Below are 22985 nucleotides of genomic sequence, written 5' to 3' on the forward strand. Positions count from 1 at the left end.
ATATAATGTAGTTGATGAAAGAAAGGAATATGAAACAACAAACAAAGTTTGTTCACACACAAGGAAAATAACAGCTACAAAATACAAACTTGAGGCTTGAGGAATATGAGACAGGTAAAACCTTCCTTCTTTTAATCCATTTTGATGTTCTTTTTTTAAATCCTATTCACTCCTTGATGGTTGCTACCATGACTAGTATTTTTTAATAAATCCTACTCGTATACAGTCTGTAGTCTTCTGTACTAATGCGAACTATCATTTATCCAAAATTCTATAGCAACCGAATCTTTTGAACCGAATTTGTGAACACACTGACGTGGCACTCATGAGGCAGGGGGTGCGTGTGTATTGGTCAAAGAAGTACTGAAAATCAAGGTCTCTCTGCTTGCCACGTCAGTGTGTTCACAAATTCGGTTCAAAAGTGTGAATTGCTGTAGAAATACTCATCATTTATACATTCTCGATGTGATTAACATGAATGGACAATGATTAAGACGTCGCATGCAATTTCAACAATGACTATCAATTTATCATCTAGAAAGATATGCCACATATATACAGCGTAAGAAACGGATCAACTACAGAATTCCACATTACGGGCCTAAGTTCCTTCTCTGAAAAAATGACTAAGACTGGACTATTAATTTGCTCTGCTGTATCACTGCATGTGAAGTTGTTAACGACTAGCTGTACTGTATCTACCACAGCAACAATATAATTATATCATCCTTACAAATAATAATAATAATATCATATGCTACGCTCGTATATATAGTTTATATTTTCCGCTGTTTTAGTCAATAGTTTGATTGAATTATCTAATTCTCTTATTTCTTCGATCCTTTATTTTGTCAGTTGTAGCATATATTGGGTGTTATAGACTGAGCTGAGACAACAGCTTACAAATTTAAATGTCAAATGTTGGTGGGGTTCGAGCCCCAGACCCTCTGATATCATCACTCAAAATTTTTACCAACTTACTAGTCGGCACCTGCATCCTAAAAAATGGTTGATTTTCTAACTATGGAGATGATTTATGCAGATTTTGCCAACCAAACAAGCCAGCATATAGCAGGTTCACCAGAATAACCATCGTCAGAAATTTACAATGAAGTGTAGGAGCTCAGTGACTGGATAGTGGATACTGTTTAAATGTTCAGATTCTACGCAACATAATGAATGGCTGAATAATATACCAATATACCAATACTTGTAAACTGCCTCCGATAGCCAAAGAGCTGGAGTCGAAAGATCAATGTGTGGGGTATAGAGCCTGAACGGGTAGACCAATTGGCCTGGCCAGCCCTGGGTTTGCTCCCTAGAGGTCCTAGGTTTGCAGGCCATTACGTGCATAAAAAAAAATGTGTGGGGTATAGATCGACCGCTGTCTGGTGATACAAGCTGCATGAAAACAGACAATGTTCAAGATAAAAGTACTAGGGTATTTGCATCTAATTATTTGCTCAAAACACTTAAAATATGGAAATTTAAGGTACAAATTAATTTTGCAAGAAAGACAGTCTTTAACTTCAACAGTGAATCTTATTCCAGAACTGCAGAAACAAGTGATGATTATAATAACGAGAGAATAGGCCTTCATCTTAATAAATTTTCAACAACAAATGGAACTCTAAGTTGGACAATGATCCCATACACACTTGGTATAAGATTTTGGCGGTTGGTACAAATTTAGAACTTACAATATATACAGTAGACTTCTAGTCCTATTTTTTGGCTATGTTGTGAGTCCGAATCCGAAGGGGAAGAGAGGATCGTAGTGAGAATCACCAACGTTCATTGGGAGCTGATCGACAGTCTTGAACCAAGTACGTGCTAGCTTCCCAGTGAACTTATAGTCGCCAAAGAGAACATCTGGAATGCCTTGCCCTTCAGAACCTGGTAACCATGCCGCTACAAGGGCATCCATTGAAGCTAAATATGGTTGGATCACAACAGGGCGGCCAGAGATAACAACGACAACACACTTCACAGACCCACATACGTTTGCAATGGTTCTAGGACTAGGCTCTGGAATCCTTAAGTTCAAATTGTCACCCATGGTCTCTGCATATGGAGGCTCTCCCACAACGACAATAGCGTAAGAAAATTTGTTAGACTTAACAAATTCAGCATCTGGATTCTCCCTGTAGACAACGTGAGTAGCTGGGTCAACTGTGTTTCTAATTCCCTTGAGGATTGTAGTTCCTGTTTACAATTCTCAAAAATCATTTTGTTCAATACAACTACAAAAATATATGTTTCAGAAAAGAGTGTAATGAATTATGAAGAGTGCAAAAATCGAGTGCATATACAGGTGGATTTAAGAAAGGAGTGTAAGTGGGAATTATCAAGAGTACAAACATCAATGGGTGCGACAGGTGGAAGACATACCACTTGTAACGTTATTTCCACTAACTCCCTGCCAGATGATAGTCCAGCCACCACATTGATAACCCAAATTGTCAGCATGGCTTCCTGCTACAAGGATCTTTGGCACCTCCTTAGATAGAGGTAGCAGTGGCTTATCTGCAGATTTACCATTTTTTAGCAGAACAAGCGATTTCCTTACGGCTTCCCTAGCCAATTCTCTATGCTCCTGTTCAGCAATCAGAAAACACTCATGACTATCACTTCATAACCCGGGATATGTATGCACATGGTAATAGCGCAAGTGATATATTGGCCGAGTCAATTCAAATGAAAACTGTCTAAAAGACCAATCTCGATCTCTGGTTATGTAGCATCACTGCACCATGAAGTAACTTGTTTTTTATCCAATACTATCACAAGTTTGTAAAGTTAGTCCATCTTGACGAATCCAGATCCAATTCATATCAAAATCCTCAAAATATTTCTGGTGTGTCTTTAATTATGTTCCGTCCTAAGAAACTTCATAAGCTAAACAAAAGTTTGCAACAAAAGTCATTTTAAATGAAACCCTTCCACAACTACTGTTGTAGTATCTAGTATTAGGGGATCGACTAACTGACCTGGCTTCCAAGCTGGTTTGCCAGGCTTGTATCAGCCAACGGGTTCTCAAAAAGACCCATTACAAACTTAACACGCAAGATCCTCTTCACAGCATCATCTATTCGGCTCATAGGGATGATATTGTTCTTCACTTGGGACGTCAGAATATGGATAAAATCTTTATACTCAATTGGAACCATGACCTGCAAACACAAACAGAAACAATCACTATTTATCGATCATGCCTATGGATAACATGCATTTAAAAATATCAAAAAGTAAATACAAATTACAATTTCAATTAAAATTTCAGCCACACTTAATAAGTTCTTTGAGCTTAAGAGCTTGTTACAACAAGACTAACCATGTCAATTCCAGCATTAATCCCAGCTTCAACTGAATACGAGTAGTTAGCATGAGGTGGAGAGGTAATCTTGTCGAGACCCTCATAATCTGAGATGACAAAACCCTTGTGAATCAAAGTAATATTACCTATTAGTCCTTTAGCCTCAGTACGATAAAAGTAAGTACAGTCCAAACAGAACTACAACAAAGTTGGATTTCAGAATTACCCGAAATTTAAGAGTGTCCTTTAGGTAGGTGGTGAGAAGGTCTCGATTGATATGCATTTTCTCTCCGTTCCAGCTGGAATAGGAGACCATGATGCTTGCAACACCCTTGATGATCGAACTGTAGTAAGCAGGCATGTGAATGCTGAATAGTTCATCCCTACTGATCACAGTATTGTTCTCGTTGATTCCATTGGTTGTGCCACCATCACCCACATAGTGCTTAGCACAAGCAGCGACTTTTTCGCTGCAGAATAAGTAAGATAGTGCAAAAAGCAAGTCTCTTTCAGTTCAGACTCGACTAGTACATAAGCTGTGCTACATGTCAAATTACATGTAAATGTTGATTAAAATGATATTCTGGAGTATGGAAAGTCCGAGGAGATCGAGTTGCAACGAAGGGCTAACAGACAATATCTAAAAGTTAATTTCCATATTCGATATTACTTTATATGGCTCTTTAGCACGAGAAATTTTGCTGTGCAGTTTATTAACTATGAGTTCAGGAATTACACCCATGACGAACAATAGAGAAAGTTATAATGCAAATGAGGAATGTGGAATTTAAGGATTTAACCTTCCAACAACGAAAGGAACACCTTTCTGAGAACCTTCAGGGATATCTCCTTGTAAGCCAGGAATGATCTCGGTCATTGCCTGAACAATCTTGTGATCCTCGCTGTAGCTCTCATAACAACGGCCCCATCTTGGATCTCTACAAACCTGTATGGGTTCAATTTGATTGAAAGGGAAATTCTCTACACTTCGAATATCATTTGGTACTGGAGACAAAGTATTTTTAGTATATACTTACAGCAATACAGGGAGCAAAAACGTAAGGAATGCCTGTCGCTCTAACCGAGAGCAGTGGCAACTCCAATCTTCTTAATGAGTACTGGATCCCTGGAAAACAGTAAATAGTTGAAATAAGAGTTACCCCTCAAGAAATAGGGAACTGGCATAAATGAGTGTAAAACTAGTATTCAGAGAGACAACAGAGATGTAAGCCAATGGCACTTCAGACAAAGTCTAGAAACATCTTCATGCACATATTCTCTGGTTACCTGGTCACTCCAAGCCCAATGTTGTGGGGGAATATTGTGGCATTGTAGACATTGTTGTGGCCATGAACAGCATCTATGCCATAGATCATTGGAATCCCAAGACGGGTAGACAGAGCAGCCTTTTGTAGCTCATTTACCATACTAATCCAAGCCTCAGCCAACGCCTGAGGAGCTGGCACACTCCCTCCTTCACTGAGTACACTTCCTGTCCAAAACAGGGCAAATTTACTCCATTAAAACTAAGAAACATAAAGCCATGAGAAGAGAACATTAAGAAAAGTGTTTACCAATAAAATATTTTTTCATCACATCGCCTGTTGCAAGTTTACGCTCGATCTGAACCATTTGACCAATCTTTTCTTCTACAGTCATTCGACTTATCAAATCCTTGATTCGAGCATTTAGTTTTCTTTTAGGATCTTTATATATCATATACTGTGCATCTGCAATAGTTGCCAAGGCATACAATAGCAATAGCCCCCCCAAGGAGACTGGAACCTTGACCATTTTCCTTTACAATATGTCTCCAATCCAGAGACAGATACAGAAAACTTCAAAGAACTCCTAGTTAAATGTTAAAAGAAAAAGTTATCAAGACCTGAAATTTGACACAACATGTGAAGTTTAGTAACCATGATACATGAATCTAAGTTTAAAAGTAAACAAGGGAAGAAATTTACAACATTTGAATGCACAGAAGAGAACACGAGGCCTTGCAAAATACAGATATCACGTCTAAGGTACTAACAGTCAATTGGTTGTTAAACACATAGGCTAGTTTAGTAACAACTATGGAAGAAACACAAGAAAAACAGAAAATCTCAAAATTCACAGCAATAACTAGTCTCGTATACACTGTAGTGTCAACAATATGTTCATATAATTACAACCAATCAGCTAAAGGCAAGTACCAACCAAAATGCCAATATTATGCAAACATTAGCATCTATGAACAAATCCATCTTTAGCACTGCATTCATCTTATAGCAAAGATTACCACAGCACTCATTCATCCTAGCTTTTAAAAGGTTAACAAAGCACATTTTAAGTTCAGAATAACAGAACAAAAGAAAAGCTAGAAAAGTTCAATGCAAAAAAATTACAAAAATACAATTTTTTTTTTTTGTTTGAAAAATTAATCTCACTAGACTGAAGAGTTTAAAAGTATAGTATACACTCATGGAAGAAAGAAAACCTACTGAGACAACTGAACTCAACACTTCCGCAGCATAGGAATGAAATGCTTAAGAGAAGTTACAAAGAGAACCAAGATTCTTAGAAACTTTCTTCTATGAAATCACATAGAAAGTAAAGAGGATATATATATATATAGAAGTGCTTTCTTTACTGAACATTGCTCGTTAGACTGTTGGAAAAATGTTACGTGTTGAAAAAGTAACAAACTGACCAAATAATTTTATCATAACGGTAAAATTAAACCTTGATCATGGTCTTTTAGCTTGCTCTTCTTTCATATTTGGTTAGTTGTTTCACACTTTTTGTTCCGAAATAAGAGGTGTTATCCACTACATCTCATTCTATAGCATCATCCGCGACTCTTTAAGACACAAATTAGATAAAATTATAAAAATACATCACCTTTAGTGGCATTATTTCAACTCACTTGATCAATGCCCAAAATGTAAAAATCAAACAATGTATCGGATCCCCTAAAACTTGGACTGATGTGCACACATATACTCCTAAAATATCATTGCACCCGTATCTGGATACTTCTAGGGTACTAGAATTCCTGAAATAGACCTGATCCGATAGTTTTACTCCGTTGAAATGTAAATTGTTTTTGAGACTTCAAGCTACATTGACTTTGACATGTGCTATAATAGTTTTTCACATACTCAAATAATTACTACCATAATTTTCAGAATACATATATATTTTAAAATATTCATATTAATTAATAGACATAATGACCTAAAAATACAACATATTTTGCAGTTTTTTACATTAAATACAATGTATTATTTTTCTTGCCTAAAAATACAACATACTTTCAATTTTTTACAATTGGTACTATCTATTAAATTGGATTTGACGGAGCTCGATTTAGCCGTTAAAAAGCAGTCACGTGACTTGCACAGTTGCACCCACCTCCCATTTTCTATTTTCATGTTTTGGAAAATTCAAAGAATGTTTAGGTGGACTTTATTACTTACGTGGCTAAGTCAAATGGTGGACTCAGTCATAACCTCTCTCAAAGAATTGAAGCACGTATCATAGAATGTTGTGATGAATGTTTCTCTGTTGAAGAACGCACCAAAAAACCAACAAAAACTCCATTACAGATGACCACCACACAAAAAAAACTTAAGAATGTCAACAGTTGACAATATATAACAAGATAATGTTCACTTCAACAAAATAATCAACCATCCAAACAAACCCAACAGAGTGGCCAATTTCAATAACTAGCAAATCTTTTCGTACTTGTTCTCCAATTCCTCTGTTTTTTTTTCTTCTCTTCTCCCAGCCTCCTCAACAACTCCAAGTCCCTTCTTTCAACACGAAACACAGAAAAATCTAATTGGTTGTTCTGCAATGCCCTATTATGACATTGCAAATCATCCACCCTTGAATCGGCACTTAAAGATGCAGGTGGGTCAATCCCTGAAAAAAAGTTACAAGAGTTTTCTCCAGCGTCTTCCTTCACAACAGTGGGATGTCCACATTCACATTTGTATCTGGAGTTGATTGAAGAGGAAGGCATAACTTACTAATTAGTGAGTTCTTTTGGTTTCGGATGAATTTGAGGCTATTAGAGGGCTAACTTATAACTAACCCTCACTTTTGGTGGGTATATATAGTTGGATGCAAAAACATGGAGAGTTGGAGGGAAGAAATTGGGGAAGAATTGAAATTGGGTTTCTGATTTGGGGAAAATGTTGAGGAGGGAAAACATTAGACCGAGGGAATGTCCGAGTCCACTATTTGACTTAGCCACGTAAGTAATACAGTCCACCTAAGCATTATTTGAATTTTCCAAAACATGAAAATCGAAAATAAGAGGTGGGTGCAAGTCACGTGACTGCTTTTTAACGGCTAAATCGAGCTCTGTCAAATCCGATTTAACAGATAGTACCAATTGTAAAAAATTGAAAATATGTTGTATTTTTAGGCAAGAAAAATAATACATTGTATTTAATGTAAAAAACTGCAAAGTACGTTGTATTTTTAGGTCATTATGTCATGATATTAGCCGTATCTGTATCCTAATATTTCAAAAACACCGTTGGTATCCGTCCATCATACCTCTATAGATATATGCACATTATGCCAAATAACGTGTTTTTCACTCTGAGACCTATCGTCTACCGAGCATCTTTTAATTGACACTGCAGAATGAGAAACACCTTACTGTTGCAAATTGAGACTTCTGCAAGTTGAGATTCTAATGTTTTGAGAACTTTTCATGAAAAAAAAAACAGGGCAGATAACGTTAATTATTGGGTTATGTCCAAGGGAAAGAGAAATTAATATCTGGCATGGACAATGAATTTTAACAACTTGCCAAATTTTCAAATTTTATAGGAAATCATACTTTTATCGAGCAAAAGGAAAGTCGAAGATTCCCAGCAAGCGCTAGATAAAAGTTCACCATAGCAAAATCATACTGTAGAATCAATTCTTTGAAGAGAGCAACTGCTAAATGCCAAGACATATTGAAGCTAAATTCATTGAAAAATAAACCTGTTTGTTTGTTTTTTTTTTTTATTATTTTTTTAATCTGCATAGTCCATACATCATGGGAAAATAGATGTATTCTTTCAATTGTATCTCAAAGTAACTCAAGACAATAGTCGACAAATTTCCGTGATAGGAGCCCAGCAGAGTGACCATCGAATGAAAAGAATCAAAACAAAAAGTATCAAAACAAAAAGAAAAAGGTCCTCCCACTATTTCTAATGGATTGTGAATTTGTGATACAATATTTTATTATGAAGGAAGATGAAAAAAAAAATAGCATTTCTATTTCCTTCGACGGCAATGGCCTACTTGAAGTCTTGAACAGCTTTATTCTGACTTTAGTATGGGGAGTATCTCTACAGTCTGCAGAGTACAGACCACAATAAACATGCCTTTCTCTGGAAACAGTCATATTTCTTCTGAGCCAGATATGTGCACACATTAATGATCAATTTAGAAAGGTCTAATTACCCGCAAGCTGCAAGCCTGTAAAGTGAAAGTTTTAATAGAGCACAGAACACACTGGTCTGTGCTCTATTAAGTTTCACCCAAAAATGTATCCCCTGTATCATGCTACTAAGGTACAGAACCATCAACGACTAATGCCATCAATTTTTCCAACTGGTTCCTCATGACCAGGAATCAATACTTTATACTTAAAAAAGCAGTTCACAGAATGAGTTTATTTATGAAATAGTAGATTCCAAATTAGTAACAGGAAATCCTTATGATGTCCTAAACCTCCTAGTAAAACTTAAGTGCCAAGACACACAAAAGAAAGGGGAAAGAAAAAGTAGAGAATCTGTATCAAATAAACAATATTTCATATATAGAAAACCAAAACCCAAATTCCAATATATAAATCTTGTCTAGGGTTAAAGTTACATGATCATGCAGAAACGCAATACAATGAGATTCTTGACCAAGGATTAGTTGCTGTGGAGGCAGATTTCTTCAAGTTATAATGCTTTGAGAAAGGCAGCGCCCGTGCTACCATAGTGAAAGATCTACTCACAAAAATAATGAAATATGACACCAAAGAGCAGAATCTCCTCGCTCTATCGGTGCAGTGGCTAAGACATTGTCAACAGTCCCAAATACAATGAAGAGGACAAACCTATGAAAGGATTCAAGATGTCAGAAGCCCCACCATCTTCTTTCCTCCTTGTGGTGGAGGAGGTGTCAAGATTTCCAGCATGACCTGTTTCTCCTTTGGGGTCAATGGAACACCTCTCACAAGGTTCAGTGCCATGATGTGCATGTTAGTTTTCTGTCTATGCTTCTGATAAGCCCAAACCCCAGCTGCAGCCCATAACTAGAACCTAATCCAATATCCAGAGTGATATTAGTACAACATGAAATATGAATTCTTCTTTTAGACCATAGAGAGAAATACTTATGAACTGACCGGGGATAGCCAAATAGCAGCGGTCTGACGATCAAACTTTGGTTCATAGAGCACTGTCTCTCCATAATCCTTCTCAAGCCTTTTGTAGATCTCTTTGTCAGATTTACCACCTCGAATTTCATCACGTATAATCTACAATAGTGAAACAAACAAGCATTAGTACACTAGCAAGTAGCACCAGTACACATATTAGAAAGACATATCTGTTGATTTTCCATTCTTTTATTCTATTTATTATCAATTCATTTTTCAAGTTATTCATCTTAGTCTTTCTGTATATTCCACACTCAAATCCCCAAAATAAAAGAATCTGATCATATAGTGGTACACCGATCAGATCCATTTTAAGAATGTAGGTGTTCATTCACATACTCCAAGAAATCTGCTAGATTATCTTGTGTAAGAGGTTAACTTAAGGAAAATGATGAGGGATGTTATCAACATCTAGTTGAGTGATTTCACATTTCAAACGAATGAATAAATATTGTATCTCACAAGTCATAACCATTTGTACAGACGGATCCCAATTTTGGGGATCCACTCATCACATCATCTGCTCTTGATTCCGTATGACTATAAGAGTCATAATATCTTAGATCTTGCATGCATGTGGCTTCTATAGACTATCAATTGTACATTATCATATTCCAGCTAACTACTGAAATTTACTCTTAACACAATGAGGATGAGAACATCATAGATCCTATCCTAAATAATACATATACTTCAATGTCAACTCAGCAGCTATCAACCACCTGCTATATTTCATCACTCGACAAAATATCTAGCTTGCCCTCTTCTAAAAATTAAAGAAAACATGGAAATAAAAGCTGGAGATAACTGAAGGCCATTTTGTATACCTGCCTAAGGAGAATGGCTATATCTGCTTGGGAGTCCTCAATGGACTGTCCTCCACACTCAGTGCAACGTACATTGTGGCTTATATTTCTTGCGCGAGCATCCACTATTCGTTGTTTCGTAACTGTTTCATCTCCTTTGTTCATCTTGAAAGAGAATTACCTGAGTCCACAATTATTGTAAACAAATTTTAGACAAGGAAACTCAAAAGTTCTTTTTATATAAATTATTGTGAGACGAATACATGAAAAATCAGATAAGCACTACGGATTACTTCTAAAAGTGTTCGAAAATTCCTAAGGGAAAAATACAAACTAGAGAGTAGAGACGCAGCATATGAACTAAGCATTATTGTGTAGTTTCAATCAATTGAAACAAATGCATGCAACTAAGGCTCCATTCTGTACAACTAGAAAACAAAAGATTGCATAACCAAACAAAGAAACATAAGGTCTGAGAAGTTAGAGTGGGGCCATTACCTGGTATAAGAGCCACTCCACTCCATAGTCCATACTCATTCCACGAATGACAAATGCAAGCAAAATTATTGTATTTATTTGGCAGAAAACTTTTACTAAATTTGACACATCTACGACAGAAAATTTTATCATGTTGTTACGCACTACGAAAAAATAGCCCTTTAAACACCTTCAGTCTGACTTCTCCTTAGTGCAATCAAACACAAACGATATTTGCTCGTGTAACAAGCCGAACTAACCATTTCTCACATACAATACAACAATAACCAAAACCCATTTATAAAATGGATTTTAAGCCTCCATGTTTAGGGTCAAGCATGAGTTTCATATGTTTACTATGCTAAATTCTGTTCATTTCAATCCCGACCAAAACAATACCATACTTGTAATAACATTTGCAAAGACATTTTATCCACCATAACAACAAGTTAAGCAACAAGATTAAGTACCCTTAAACTTAGAATATCTAAAAAAAACACATTTCTTTCTTGCTTCACTTTCATTTCGATTCTAACTAAGGATAACAAAATGATTCAAACTATTTACCTTGTATATAAAGGAAGGAATTACTTAGAAACAAGAATTCAGAAGATTTTTGTCACTGTGGCATTACTTCAAACAGTTTAGAAGCAAACTTGAAACTCAGAAAATTCCAACAAACTATGCTAAGATTAACCAAAAATGGAGAATACCCAAAGCCTGAAATCACTCAGAGAACTAAAACTGATATCAAATTCGAAGGTATCAAAACTTAAAATGAAGAGACAGTGAGGAAAATGGCTCAAACTTTCCAGCCATGCCAATTGCCAAATAGGTAGTCGAAAACCGAAATTATAGCAAGGCCTAAACATTTGGGCCTGCCTAATGTTTTATTTTATTATTGGGCCTTCCTATAGCCCAAGTTAAACGTGGTCGAAAATACCATTTAGCCCATTGTTGTGTATTTGAGTTTGGAAGTATTGGAGTTGCTCGTGTACATACAATGTGTGTAAGCTCTATAGTGCAACTGTGCCAAGTAGAAGATCACATAATGTCATAATGGTGATGTACAAATACTAGTAGTCATTGCTCATAAAACTGGTCTTGAATATTGTTGAAACATTTCAGTTACCAAACAAACCATGTTGTGATTCTTCTTTTTTTTTTTTTACTTTTTCAGTATACATAGCCGTATAGCTAGGCACATTTTGGGGTAAAATAAAACACTTGATAACCTCTCCATAGCACCCTATGTCAACACAAAAATTTTCTCTACTGGTGTGTTGGCTCAGTTAAAAGGCCAAATCCGAATGGGTAGAGTGGATCATAATGTGCATCGCCTATGTTCATTGGGAGCTGATCAACAGACTTGAACCAAGTTCGAGCAAGCCTGCCATGGAACCCAAAGTCACCAAAAAGAACGTCGGCTACACCTTGACCTTCACTACCAGGGAGCCATGCAGCTACTAGAGCGTCAATTGACTGGATGTATGGTTCGATCACAACAGGACGGCCAGAAACTACAACGACAACACACTTGATTTGTGCACAGACTCTAGTGATTATTTCTGGGCCAGGGGCAGGGATTGTGAGGTTAAAGCTGTCACCCTTAGTCTCTGCATAAGGAACCTCGCCAACTACGACAACAGCATAGGAGAAGCCATTGGATTTCAGGAGGTCGTCGCTGGGGTTCTCATTGTAGACAACTTGGGTGCTTTTGTCGACCGTGGCTTCGATTGCCTTGAGGATGGTGGTTCCTGTTCTTGAAGCATGTAAGTTAAATGACTTGCAAGAATATACTTGTTAAGTCTTAGACTCTTAGTGCATGTCTGTTAACAATGAAGGTGAAGATGGCAAAATATACCTTCTGTGATGTTGTTTCCCGTGAGTCCCTGCCACTCGATCGTCCACCCACCACATTGATAGCCTAAGTTATCAGCATGAGTTCCAGCAACAAGAATTTTTGGTGCCTTCTTGGGTAAGGGAAGCACTGGGTTATTATTTGTTTTGCCATTTTTCAGTAGCACCAGAGATTTCCTTACAGCTTCTCGTGCCAATTCTCGGTGCTCCTGTTCAAGATTAAAACATTTGAGAAGTTAAGAGTTATTTGGAAGTACCAGAAAGACTGGGAAATTAGAGTAAATGACAAGTTTAGTATAATTAATTTGATGGATAATAGAACCATCCTACAGAGTTATGCAGAATACATGGATTGTAATACCAAGAATTCAGTTCTAGTTGAGGACTGAGGTGTTTCATCAACAGAACTAGCTTACCTTGGATCCGAGCATATTAGCATAGGTGAGATCAGCTATTGGGTTCTCAAAAAGACCCATGCTGAACTTGACCCGCAAGATTCTCTTCACTGCATCATCAATACGGTTCATTGGAATAGCATTTTTATTGATTAAATCTGTCAGAATACTGATGAACTCTGGGTAGTTGTAAGGAACCATGACCTGTACCACACTAGGAAAAGATTAATATATGCTGGTTTCAAACTGCACACACTAAACTGGAAATGAAAATATGTATGCTCTACATAAACCAAAACGAACTAGCAGGATTGATGCAAGTTCGGGCAACTCATTTGATCTCGAGTAGATTGGATGACAGGTACTGTGTAGTAGACATGAAATCAAATTCTGTACACAGGGTTTTGAACTCGATGAGTGAATTCACGCTACAGTTCTAGAGACTTTTGCAGCACTGGAAGACATTAAATCAGGCCTGAACCAAGAAATCTTACAGTCCGTTTGGAAAGCTAACTACTATACATACAAAGAATGTCATTAATAACTACGTACTAGTCTACTACTACTAGGACAAGTATTTCTAAGCGGAAAAACTAACAAAAACATGTACCCGGCAGTAGAGGCATTGTCACCAAGTACGGTACGGTTTTAAAACGGTGTATTTGAAAAAAACTTAGTTCGTGTTTTAAACGGAATGTCTCGGGAAAAAAACTGAAAAAAAGCGTAAAAAAACGTGGTACATAAAAAACAGGTTTAAAACGGTAAAACGGGTTTAAAACGTATAATAAGTACAATACGTACAAGAAACTATAAAAACCGATGATAAATAATATAATAGATAAAGAATTTGATTTTTTTATAAGAGTGGAAAAAAGAATTGACACATAAAATAAAAATAAAAATAATACAAATGAAAGAAAATTCAAATACATGAAAGTATCAAATTATCATTACTCATCCAAATACTAGAAGTTTTAGATTCAGTACCAAAACACGACTCTAAATAAGATACTACTAATTACCAACCATAATGGCATAATCAAGTTCTACAAATAAGTTAATAACTTTAAAATTTATAATTAATTATTAATAGTCCAAAACAAAATAAAACTGTCTCAATAAGTCAATCTAACGCCCACTCTTTAAAAAGTTAAACTCCAAAACCCTTTTTTCTTCTTCGTGTTTTCTTTTAGATTAAAAAAAAAAAAAAAAAAAAAAAAAAAAAAAGTTTTAAACGGGAGATTTTCAAAATCTTGGGTTTTAAACGTTTTTTAAGTTTAAAACGGGTTTTTTTGAAAAACCCGGGTTTTAAACTGGAACCAGACGCCTTGCCAATATCTTGGGTTTTAAGGGCGTTTCGAACTTGGTGACAATGAGTAGAGGTATTATCAAGAATTACACAATAATGTTAAGATCTTTCCCTAAATATTTGCAGAAAAAACTGGTTAAAGCAGCATTCACAATACTGACCATGTCAACACCAGCATTAATAGATTCTTGAATAGAGTAAGTGTAGTTTGAATGAGGTATGGGAGTAATCCTGTCGATTCCTTCCCAATCTGAGATGACGAAACCCTGAAATTTTGTGAACAATGCATACAAAAGTTAAGGTTTGGTCAAGTGGGTGAGACCAGCATTACCGGAATTTCATAAAGTGGCTTTCCTGAAACCGGCCAGGAAGAATAAACCCTTAATTAGCTAGAATAACTGTACCCGGAAATGAAGAGCCTCCTTGAGGAAACCAGTCAACATTGCACGGTTAGCATGCATCTTAACTCCATTCAAACTTGAGTAGGAGGCCATGACGGTTGAGACACCCTTAATAATTGAGTTGTAGTAGGCTGGCATGTGGATGTTATATATCTCATGTCCGTTAGCAACAGTATTATTCTCATTTATGCCGTTGATTGTACCACCATCACCTACAAAGTGCTTTGCGCAAGCTGCAACCTTGTCTCTGCATAGGAAGATAAGCAGGTTAATAATAAACTTCGATTCAGATTAGCACACAACGACTAATTTAAGCATCTGCGACATAAGAAGTTTTCTCTCAATGAGCTATGTATTAGAGATAAACAAAAGGAAAGATGAAATCAAGGGGAACTTGTTACTTACTTCCCACCAACATAAGGAACACCCTTTCGAGAACCTTCAGGTATATCTCCTTGTAAACCAGATATAAGCTCTGTCATTTGTTGCACAATTGTTGGATCCTCACTGTAGCTTTCATAGCATCGACCCCACCTTGGATCTCTACATACCTGAATCATTCGAAAAAAGAAGAAGGATAACGATGGGAGTTAGAATTTTTTGGGCGTAAACTTTGTGAAACTACGTCAATTGGACATACCGCAATGCATGGAGCAAAAGCATATGGTATTCCGGTAGCTCTAACTTCAATAGCAGTGGCAGCACCAATTCTCTTCACAAGATCAGCATCCCTGGTGCACAACAGAATGTTTGTTAAAAAGATGTAGGTGTATCAATCAAGAAAGTATATAGACTGTCCAGTAAGAGCCCTAAACGAAAATACAGAACAAGTGGAATCACGAAATGCTTGCCTGGTGGCCCCAAGTCCAACATTGTGAGGAAATATTGTGGCTTTGTAGACATTGTTATGTCCATGAACAGCATCAATTCCATATATCATTGGAATCCCAAGACGAGTTGATAGAGCAGCTTTCTGTATTTCATTCACCATATTAACCCAATCCGCAGCAGCAGCATTAGGTTTTGGTACACTCCCTCCACCACTCAAAACACTCCCTGGCAAACATATTTAATTTAGTTAAACTGTTTAAGCATTTTACGCTAGAAGATGCAAGTTCAGGTGTGGGTCATTGATCATTACCAATGAAAAAGTTCTTCATAACATCAGCTGTAGCATTTAGACGCTCGATTTGAGTCATCTGGCCAATCTTCTCCGCTAGAGTCATCCGCTTCATCAGGTCCCTGATCCGAATACCCATTGGAAGCTTTGGGTCCTTGTATTTGATGAATCCTGTGTCTTCCGCCGTGGCAGCCCAACAACATAAGTACAAAAGCCCCACTAAGGGGATCAAAACTTTTGCCATCAAAGAGTACGAGTCCAACTTTCACCACTTCGTACAATCCTGAGATCAGGGCAGCCAAGAAGTTCCATAGGATTCAGCACACAACAAAACTATATTTATCATCAACTGTAACTATAAGACTCAAAGACGATTACAGCTAAAACATCAATACTGATCAGATAGATTCAAATAAGTCAATCAAACATGTGAAAAAAGGTTGAAAAACAAGAATAACAACGCAAAAGCTTGATGAAACTGGTATAAGGCCATACAAACTGAACCTATTCAAAGAATGTGAAGGAAAGATATGACTAGGCTTGATTGCTTGAATGTACAACGAGGGTCTGCTCTGCAGCAAAAGAATGGTAGTATAGAAGTCCACGGCTGAGAATTTAAAAAGACAGGCCTCAAAAATGAAAATAATAACTTTTGTAAAATGGACATTCCTAAACAAAACGAGTGAATATACATGGAAAAGACACCTAGAAGAATATCTTACCATTCTCAACTTTGTGTCAAAAGCAAGTTTAAAAGAGCAATCGAATTGAACAAAAAGAGCAATGCCTATTCTTATCTAAAACAACATATCAAATACCCTCTAAAAGAAATCTTTGAATGAAACAGATGGACTTATGAGTCAATTTTCAAAAAAACTTCCTTTAAGAGACGATTCAATTCTCTGCCATCATGGCAGGTTGGGCATCAGCAGATGAGATGAGAAAGGTATTGAAGCAGATGTGGAAGTAATGGTCCACATTAGGAATGGTGTACCACATAGCATGCTGAATAGGCAGACATGCTTGAAATGTCTCTTTGACTATGTAGCACATAATGCTCAAGATTGTAATCCCTTAACAAATATGTATGCTATTCATATGGGAAGATACAAATAAAACCAGAAAAAACAAGCAAAATTCAGGGCAGAATGGGAAAAGAGATGAAGCAATGAAGATATCTTGACAAAGAAGCTTTCCAAGATTGATAGTCAAGAAATGCAGTAAGCACATCATACCTCTTCGTATTCAGTATGAAAATTTCGAATTCAAAATTTTTCTAATAAAAGTTTTCATAGGAATCAATAGGAAAGATTCTAGACCTCTTTAGGAACAAAATCATATTGCACCAAACTAAGGTAACTGTGGATTACGATGTGCATGAATGTCCACACATCTCAATTTGCATTGATCTTAGCACTTAAGAGATTGCTATAAACATAAGCTGTCATGAAGTCATGACTACTATATACATTTCATTGTGAAGAGTGCTTGCTTATCTCTAAGGAAATCATAGTAACAAATCCCACTTCCTAAAAAGATGACAGAATACTTAATAGAAAAAACAAGGTGCTTCAAAGAGGAGCTAGAAAGAACTTACAAAAGTTCTGCAATCCACCTTGTTTTTTTTACTTAGAGAGGATAACGACGTGGTATTTATATGAAGAAAACTGAATTCAAGATTGAGACATCACGGGGACAACACTAGAAAACCCACTAAATTTAGCCACAACGTACACCTCTACAACTGGGTTACTGGACTCCCTCAAAACTAACGGCATGCATGCATCCATCTTTAATTTTTAGTAACCGTTTTTTTCCTATATTTTAAGCTTTTGCTAAAAATAAGACATAGATTTTGTTGTACATTTAAAAAAAAAAAAAAACGGTAATCTCCTTATCAAGTAATGTGATGAACTCATGAACCACAACCGTGGATTAGTGGTCAATTTCCAGCTAGAATAAGTCAGCTAGAATAATATCACATTTGGATTTATATTCGCAAATTTTAGTTTGGAAATTTCTTTTTCTCGCTTAAAAATCTGATAGTTGGCAAATTCTATAATCAATAGGCTGGATAATAGAAAAGGATTTGCGGATTAAGCATGATTTGGTGGATATTGGATGAATTTTGTCTAACTGACCAGGTCATATCTCTCTGACCATCTTACCAAAATTAGAATAGATAAAATGGATTAAGAAAGAAAACTGACTTTTCAACAAGCATTTGTTATGGTAATTAAGATTTAAGAGTGTTGAACTTAGCCGCTCTGGAGTTCCCGCTTTGGCGCTCCACATTTTGGACTGGCACTGTGGTCCACTTTAGAAACTATGCAAGGAAAATCAGGGTATAAAAAAGAGTCTGCATTATCAACGTTTACCAGGAAACAAATTCTGCTTATTCTGCTTTCATGGTCTTAGTAATTGACCTTGGTGCTTTTAGCATACTAATTTGGAGGAATTAATGAATATCATACACTTGGACAATCCTCCTCAACATCCGTCAATCATTTTTCCATATGGCAGTAGCATCTCGCCGGTTTGCAACATTTTGTAGTCTTCTCGAAATTGAACTGTTTCCTTTTAGTTTTCCTCTTTAAAGTAAATGTTTACTGTACTATAATTTAACCCATGATTTTACATACTATTCTATCTACCATAAGCCAAGTTAGTTCTAGGAATAGGGATCCAAGGATCATAAACACTGTAAATACTAGGTCTAAGTTCTAATAGAGATGGATGGCCAAATAACTTTATTCAATTCATCTTGTAGTAATGCCGTTGATCTTTTATTAGTTGTGCAATGTTACAATATGATCTTGACTTCTGTTAATTACCAGAACATAAGATACAAATCAATGCCCAAATCTAATGTACAAACCATGAATCAGTCATAATGAAACAAAGCAAGCTAAACTGCATATCCGTTACTAGAAAGCAGGCTTTGTAAGTACCTATCCACATTGTCTAGTCCACAGAGCTCCTTTACCACTGGCATGGTTGCAGGGACATCAAGTTGGAAGGTTAAATCAGACCCATTTGTCCCACTCCAAGAAAGAAGCTGTTTTCTGGCTTCTCTAACAGCATCTCTTGTTGCGCAGTGAACTGAGATTGCCAGAAGTAATGGTGGCTCCCCAGAAGCTGAAAACAAGGATAAAAAAAAATATCCATTAAAGAACTATGTGAAGATCTGTGATAAAGGGAACCAAACTAAGGGAACTGTGGCAAAATACCTAAATGGACGATGAATGAAGTCAACCATACATTAATAAATTTCTTTCTCTGGATTGTTCATTATTTATCCTGATAAACTAAAAGAGTGCAGTCGAAATCCAGGTTAATTTTATAAATTAAGAATGATCAGAGACGAACTCTTGTTAACAATGTTGTGGTGAAGTAATGTGATAGGTGGGTCCATCAGGAAAGACAAGACCTTCTTTGGGGTAAACAACACATTACTATGGCTTGCCTTTTCTTTTCAATTTCAAAGAGTGGAAAGGACGCTGACCTAGGAGAAATGTGGTAAAAGAAAAGGTCACTACAAAGAGAAGGGAAGCAGATTTGATTTAGTATCTAGTACATGGTGGCAGTCTAGTACTGTGTAATCAACCAATTCTGCATTTCCTCCCTCCTAGGCCCCATTCTAAGTAGGAGGTTTTGGCCACTAGGAGCATATTCCTACATTTTATTTCATTTTTCGGGAGCATTTTCCTACATTTACGAGTCGTCTACAAGAGAGCTACTAAAATGTTCCTTTAACTCTCTAATGGTTAAAACAGTAGTGGAACAATAGGGTAGATTTTGTGATCAGGGTAGCAAAACCCTTCTCTACCTATTTTAGATTTATTTCCTGAATAATTTGTAATGTTGGAATACAACAATACCAGACTGTCACTGGGTGTAACAGACATATTTTTTTTCAGTTTTGCTAATACAAAATTACCTTCTAGCAAAAAAAAAAATACCAAATATTCCTTTTAACCATTCAAGGCAAGAGTTCGGGCTTAACCTTTCGAGGAAAGAACACGTTTTTGGTGATGCCCGCTGCTCAGTATCTCAACATTGAACTGTTTAGGAATGGTGTCAATTGTTGGAATCTTGTAGGTCCATGTTCCTTCCGATACCACCAATCCATCTGAATTTGTCAGATATTCCTCCAGCATGAAAAATCCAACTCCTTGAATAAAAGCGCCCTCAATCTTTGAAAAAAAAAAACTAGTAGTATTAGATTCAAAGTGTCTAGTCAAAGATGAAGTCAGCACTCAACAGGTTCCACATTGAAGAGGCCTACCTACTACACACACAAAAAGCTAAAGGCAATACATAACAGATCTAAAAATTTCTTCTGAACTATTCATCATATTCAAAATTTTAGACCCGGGGTTAAATGAGCGGAATCACTTGATTTGGTGAGAAAGACACCCTATGGAGATCTACCAGATTTTCAGTCTAATTAAGTTCCCTTTATGACATAAACCAGCTGGTAGTGGTAGCATGCATCTCCTAAACATCTGGTAACAGTTGCCAAATACTAACATTAAAATTACATGTGCAAATGTCGTCAGATGTACCGTAAGTTACAGACTAGACAAACCATACCGAACACATACCTTTAGATCTTAAGTCTAAAGAAGCCAATGAGAAAAAATAGTAGGTTCATAAGAATGGAAGCAAAATTACATTTGGCTTTAGCGTAACTAACCTGTCCTAAATCCACAGCTGGGTTTAAGCTCTGTCCGCAATCATAGATGATGTCTGTCTGCAATATTGTGGTTGCTCCAGTGAGAAGGTCAATTTCCACCTGTTCACATTCAAGTTAGTAAAGCCTAGCAAGTAAGACATTTAGGTAATAAAATCCCCAAGGGAATAGATGTCTATTGAACTAATGTAAACAGTTTTATAATTTCTAGCCTCGGCTTCAATGTTCCAAGAATTTTTCACAGAGCACACACTGGACAGAATAGTGTTAACTTTGGTACTAATGTCACACTAACCCTGCTTACCTTACAAAGAAGCAAAATACTACACAAGCTTTCAGTAATGATAAATGTGAGGAATGAAGTAACCTCACCTCACTTACTGCAGCCCCATAGTTTAGATACCGACTAGAAGTTACATCAGGAACATAGTAAGTACTTGATGACAAATTCACAGCTTGCATCGTTGCCTGAAAAATTTATAAAAGAAAAGAGTGAGAATGGCACTCAAGACTGTCTAGTTAAGGAGTTCATTGTCAATCAGGTCAGGTCCAACCCTTTTTCAGCTCCACGAAAACCATCATAATTGTAGATTTCAGTCAAGAACTTTATTTTTGTCCACATTCCATTTGGATCCACCTACCAGGCATTGAATATCATTACTGTTTTTACATGTGTGGTGCAAGTCCAATTTTTGAGGTTACATCAGCTAGATTTTAAACCAGTAAAAGTGTGTCTCATAGATCAGATCTAATCTAATCCTTGATCATAATGGATAGGGTTTGGTCAGGGAATGCATCAAACTGGTCCAGTGGCAGACAGCCAAAACTGTCTTGAGAATATGTGACATACACATATCTAAATACTTAGGACTAAATTATACAGAGCTCCAATAAACAAATAGCATGTGAAGTCTGACTTGAGTGTAATATTCCAACTACCCATGACGCCAATCTGACAATGACATTATTATATGAATGTCATGGCGTTTCTTACCTCCCAAAACTGATCTAGTAACTTGGGGAAAGGATATCATAATTGAAGTTAACTGATAAACTTGCTAGAACTGTGTTCAAATAGTCACCTGGCTTATCAAAGTATCCCACAACACAACACCCATCTTTTCTAACAAATGTTCCTTTAGTGGGATTAGTCTTTCGATCAATGCATTACAGCAAAGCCGGACTGCTTCACAGCTCGCCTCTGACGTAGTGCTCCCAGCTGTAAACCCACCTTGCACTACGCTCAGGGTATCTGATTGAAGGACTCGTACCCTCTCCAACAGACTTCTACTTCCTTCACACCCTATGGAACTGAGACTAAACGCCGTCATCTGTTTCACCTTTGTCCAGAGCCCTGGCCCAGCTCAATCCCTCCAACTTCAACCACAACTGAACCATCACCAAGAATGCTCACTTTACCAGGAGTAGGCCTCAACATAACCTCATGCACGATAGGTACACAAGAAATTCCCCTTTTCCTCCACTTGCTACAAATATTGAAACTTTCTACAACTTTAACCCTTTCGTGAAAATTTGAAGAGTTAACTAATTTTTCTAAAATGGAAGGCAAAGTATACTCCAGAGGATCCCCAGAGCTACCTTTATAAAACAATGCCAAGCTCTCCACCGTGTGAATGTTCCTGTTCCTTACGGTATTGACTTCCATAGATAGGAAAGATGCAACATGTTCAATCACAGCCTCGGCAATGTATGATGCCTGCACCTCTCCTGGTGCTCGCATTGCTGACTTACTTGAATGGTTTGTCTTGCACACCTTTATATCAAAAGATAGAGCTCCCCAGTTGTACTTCTTCACTGTTCCCGACATATTGTGTGGCATTATCGGACTTATATCTTCAGATATCCCCGCATTGACTAAAATATCAAGGTGCAGAGCTGTGATTTTCCCATTGGATTTAAAACCCACACTATAATTTATTTTCATAGGATGTCTTCCTCCGGCCATGATCATATCAGTCTTTTCGGTTGAGGTAGATTCGTGCTGGACGTCAGTAATTTGTGTGCCGCGAGTGCACAAGCTGAAGACACCTGAAACATCACGGGGTGCTTTTAATAGCCATTAAAACACAAACTTGCTTTTAATAGCCAGGCCATGTGTTGTAAATTTTCAAAAAAATAAATCAATAAAAAAATGAACAAGAGTTAGTCATG

At 36.9% G+C, this 22985-nt stretch overlaps 2 protein-coding genes and 3 pseudogenes across 4 annotated transcripts; all 5 read right to left on the bottom strand.

Moving 5' to 3' along the window:
- Positions 1-1522: 1522 nt before the first annotated feature.
- On the bottom strand, positions 1523-5910 carry LOC147486051 (uncharacterized; annotated as a pseudogene). Its single transcript, XR_015201977.1, has 10 exons — positions 5803-5910; positions 4891-5201; positions 4604-4808; positions 4354-4442; positions 4117-4262; positions 3543-3786; positions 3335-3439; positions 2991-3173; positions 2392-2596; positions 1523-2205 (listed from the first exon to the last, which is right to left on the bottom strand). The product of XR_015201977.1 is annotated as an uncharacterized LOC147486051 (transcript).
- Positions 5911-9437: 3527 nt separating this feature from the next.
- LOC147486052 (cytochrome c-type biogenesis CcmH-like mitochondrial protein) lies at positions 9438-11879 on the bottom strand (annotated as a pseudogene). Its single transcript, XR_015202749.1, has 4 exons — positions 11600-11879; positions 10577-10736; positions 9705-9848; positions 9438-9623 (listed from the first exon to the last, which is right to left on the bottom strand). The product of XR_015202749.1 is annotated as a cytochrome c-type biogenesis CcmH-like mitochondrial protein (transcript).
- A 181-nt stretch (positions 11880-12060) lies between these two features.
- On the bottom strand, positions 12061-17732 carry LOC147486053 (uncharacterized). The gene is made up of 10 exons (XM_086572467.1): positions 17715-17732; positions 16139-16400; positions 15849-16053; positions 15638-15728; positions 15403-15548; positions 15001-15244; positions 14758-14862; positions 13309-13491; positions 12897-13101; positions 12061-12789 (listed from the first exon to the last, which is right to left on the bottom strand). Exons 2-10 carry the CDS (start codon positions 16359-16361, stop codon positions 12305-12307), a joined length of 1887 nt encoding a protein of 628 aa, XP_086428593.1. The 5' UTR covers positions 16362-16400; positions 17715-17732; the 3' UTR covers positions 12061-12304.
- A 1118-nt stretch (positions 17733-18850) lies between these two features.
- Positions 18851-22798, bottom strand: LOC147486054 (indole-3-acetaldehyde oxidase-like). Its single transcript, XM_086570991.1, has 5 exons — positions 21896-22798; positions 21186-21281; positions 20817-20915; positions 20124-20313; positions 18851-19255 (listed from the first exon to the last, which is right to left on the bottom strand). The coding sequence occupies exons 1-5, from the start codon at positions 22142-22144 to the stop codon at positions 19026-19028; spliced, it is 864 nt and encodes a 287-aa protein (XP_086427117.1). The 5' UTR covers positions 22145-22798; the 3' UTR covers positions 18851-19025.
- Positions 22150-22779, bottom strand: LOC147486055 (abscisic-aldehyde oxidase pseudogene; annotated as a pseudogene).
- Positions 22799-22985: the final 187 nt, after the last annotated feature.

Source organism: Coptis chinensis, chromosome 7 (assembly GCF_015680905.1).
Source record: "Coptis chinensis isolate HL-2020 chromosome 7, ASM1568090v1, whole genome shotgun sequence".
Classification (NCBI taxonomy): Eukaryota; Viridiplantae; Streptophyta; class Magnoliopsida; order Ranunculales; family Ranunculaceae; genus Coptis; species Coptis chinensis.

Bases quoted from the DNA above. Each gene is read 5' to 3' on its own strand.
- LOC147486054 (XM_086570991.1), bottom strand. From the start codon at position 22,144: ATGACGGCGTTTAGTCTCAGTTCCATAGGGTGTGAAGGAAGTAGAAGT. The intron at 20,916-21,185 runs GTGAGGTTACTT...GAATGTGAACAG, and splicing joins ATGGGGCTGCAGTAAGTGAG to GTGGAAATTGACCTTCTCAC. The intron at 19,256-20,123 runs GTTAAGCCCGAA...CCTTGTTTTCAG, and splicing joins ACGTGTTCTTTCCTCGAAAG to CTTCTGGGGAGCCACCATTA.
- LOC147486053 (XM_086572467.1), bottom strand. From the start codon at position 16,361: ATGGCAAAAGTTTTGATCCCCTTAGTGGGGCTTTTGTACTTATGTTGT. The intron at 14,863-15,000 runs GTACAGTTATTC...ACAAAATTTCAG, and splicing joins AGGAGGCTCTTCATTTCCGG to GGTTTCGTCATCTCAGATTG. The intron at 12,790-12,896 runs GTATATTTTGCC...CTTCAAGAACAG, and splicing joins GGGAAACAACATCACAGAAG to GAACCACCATCCTCAAGGCA.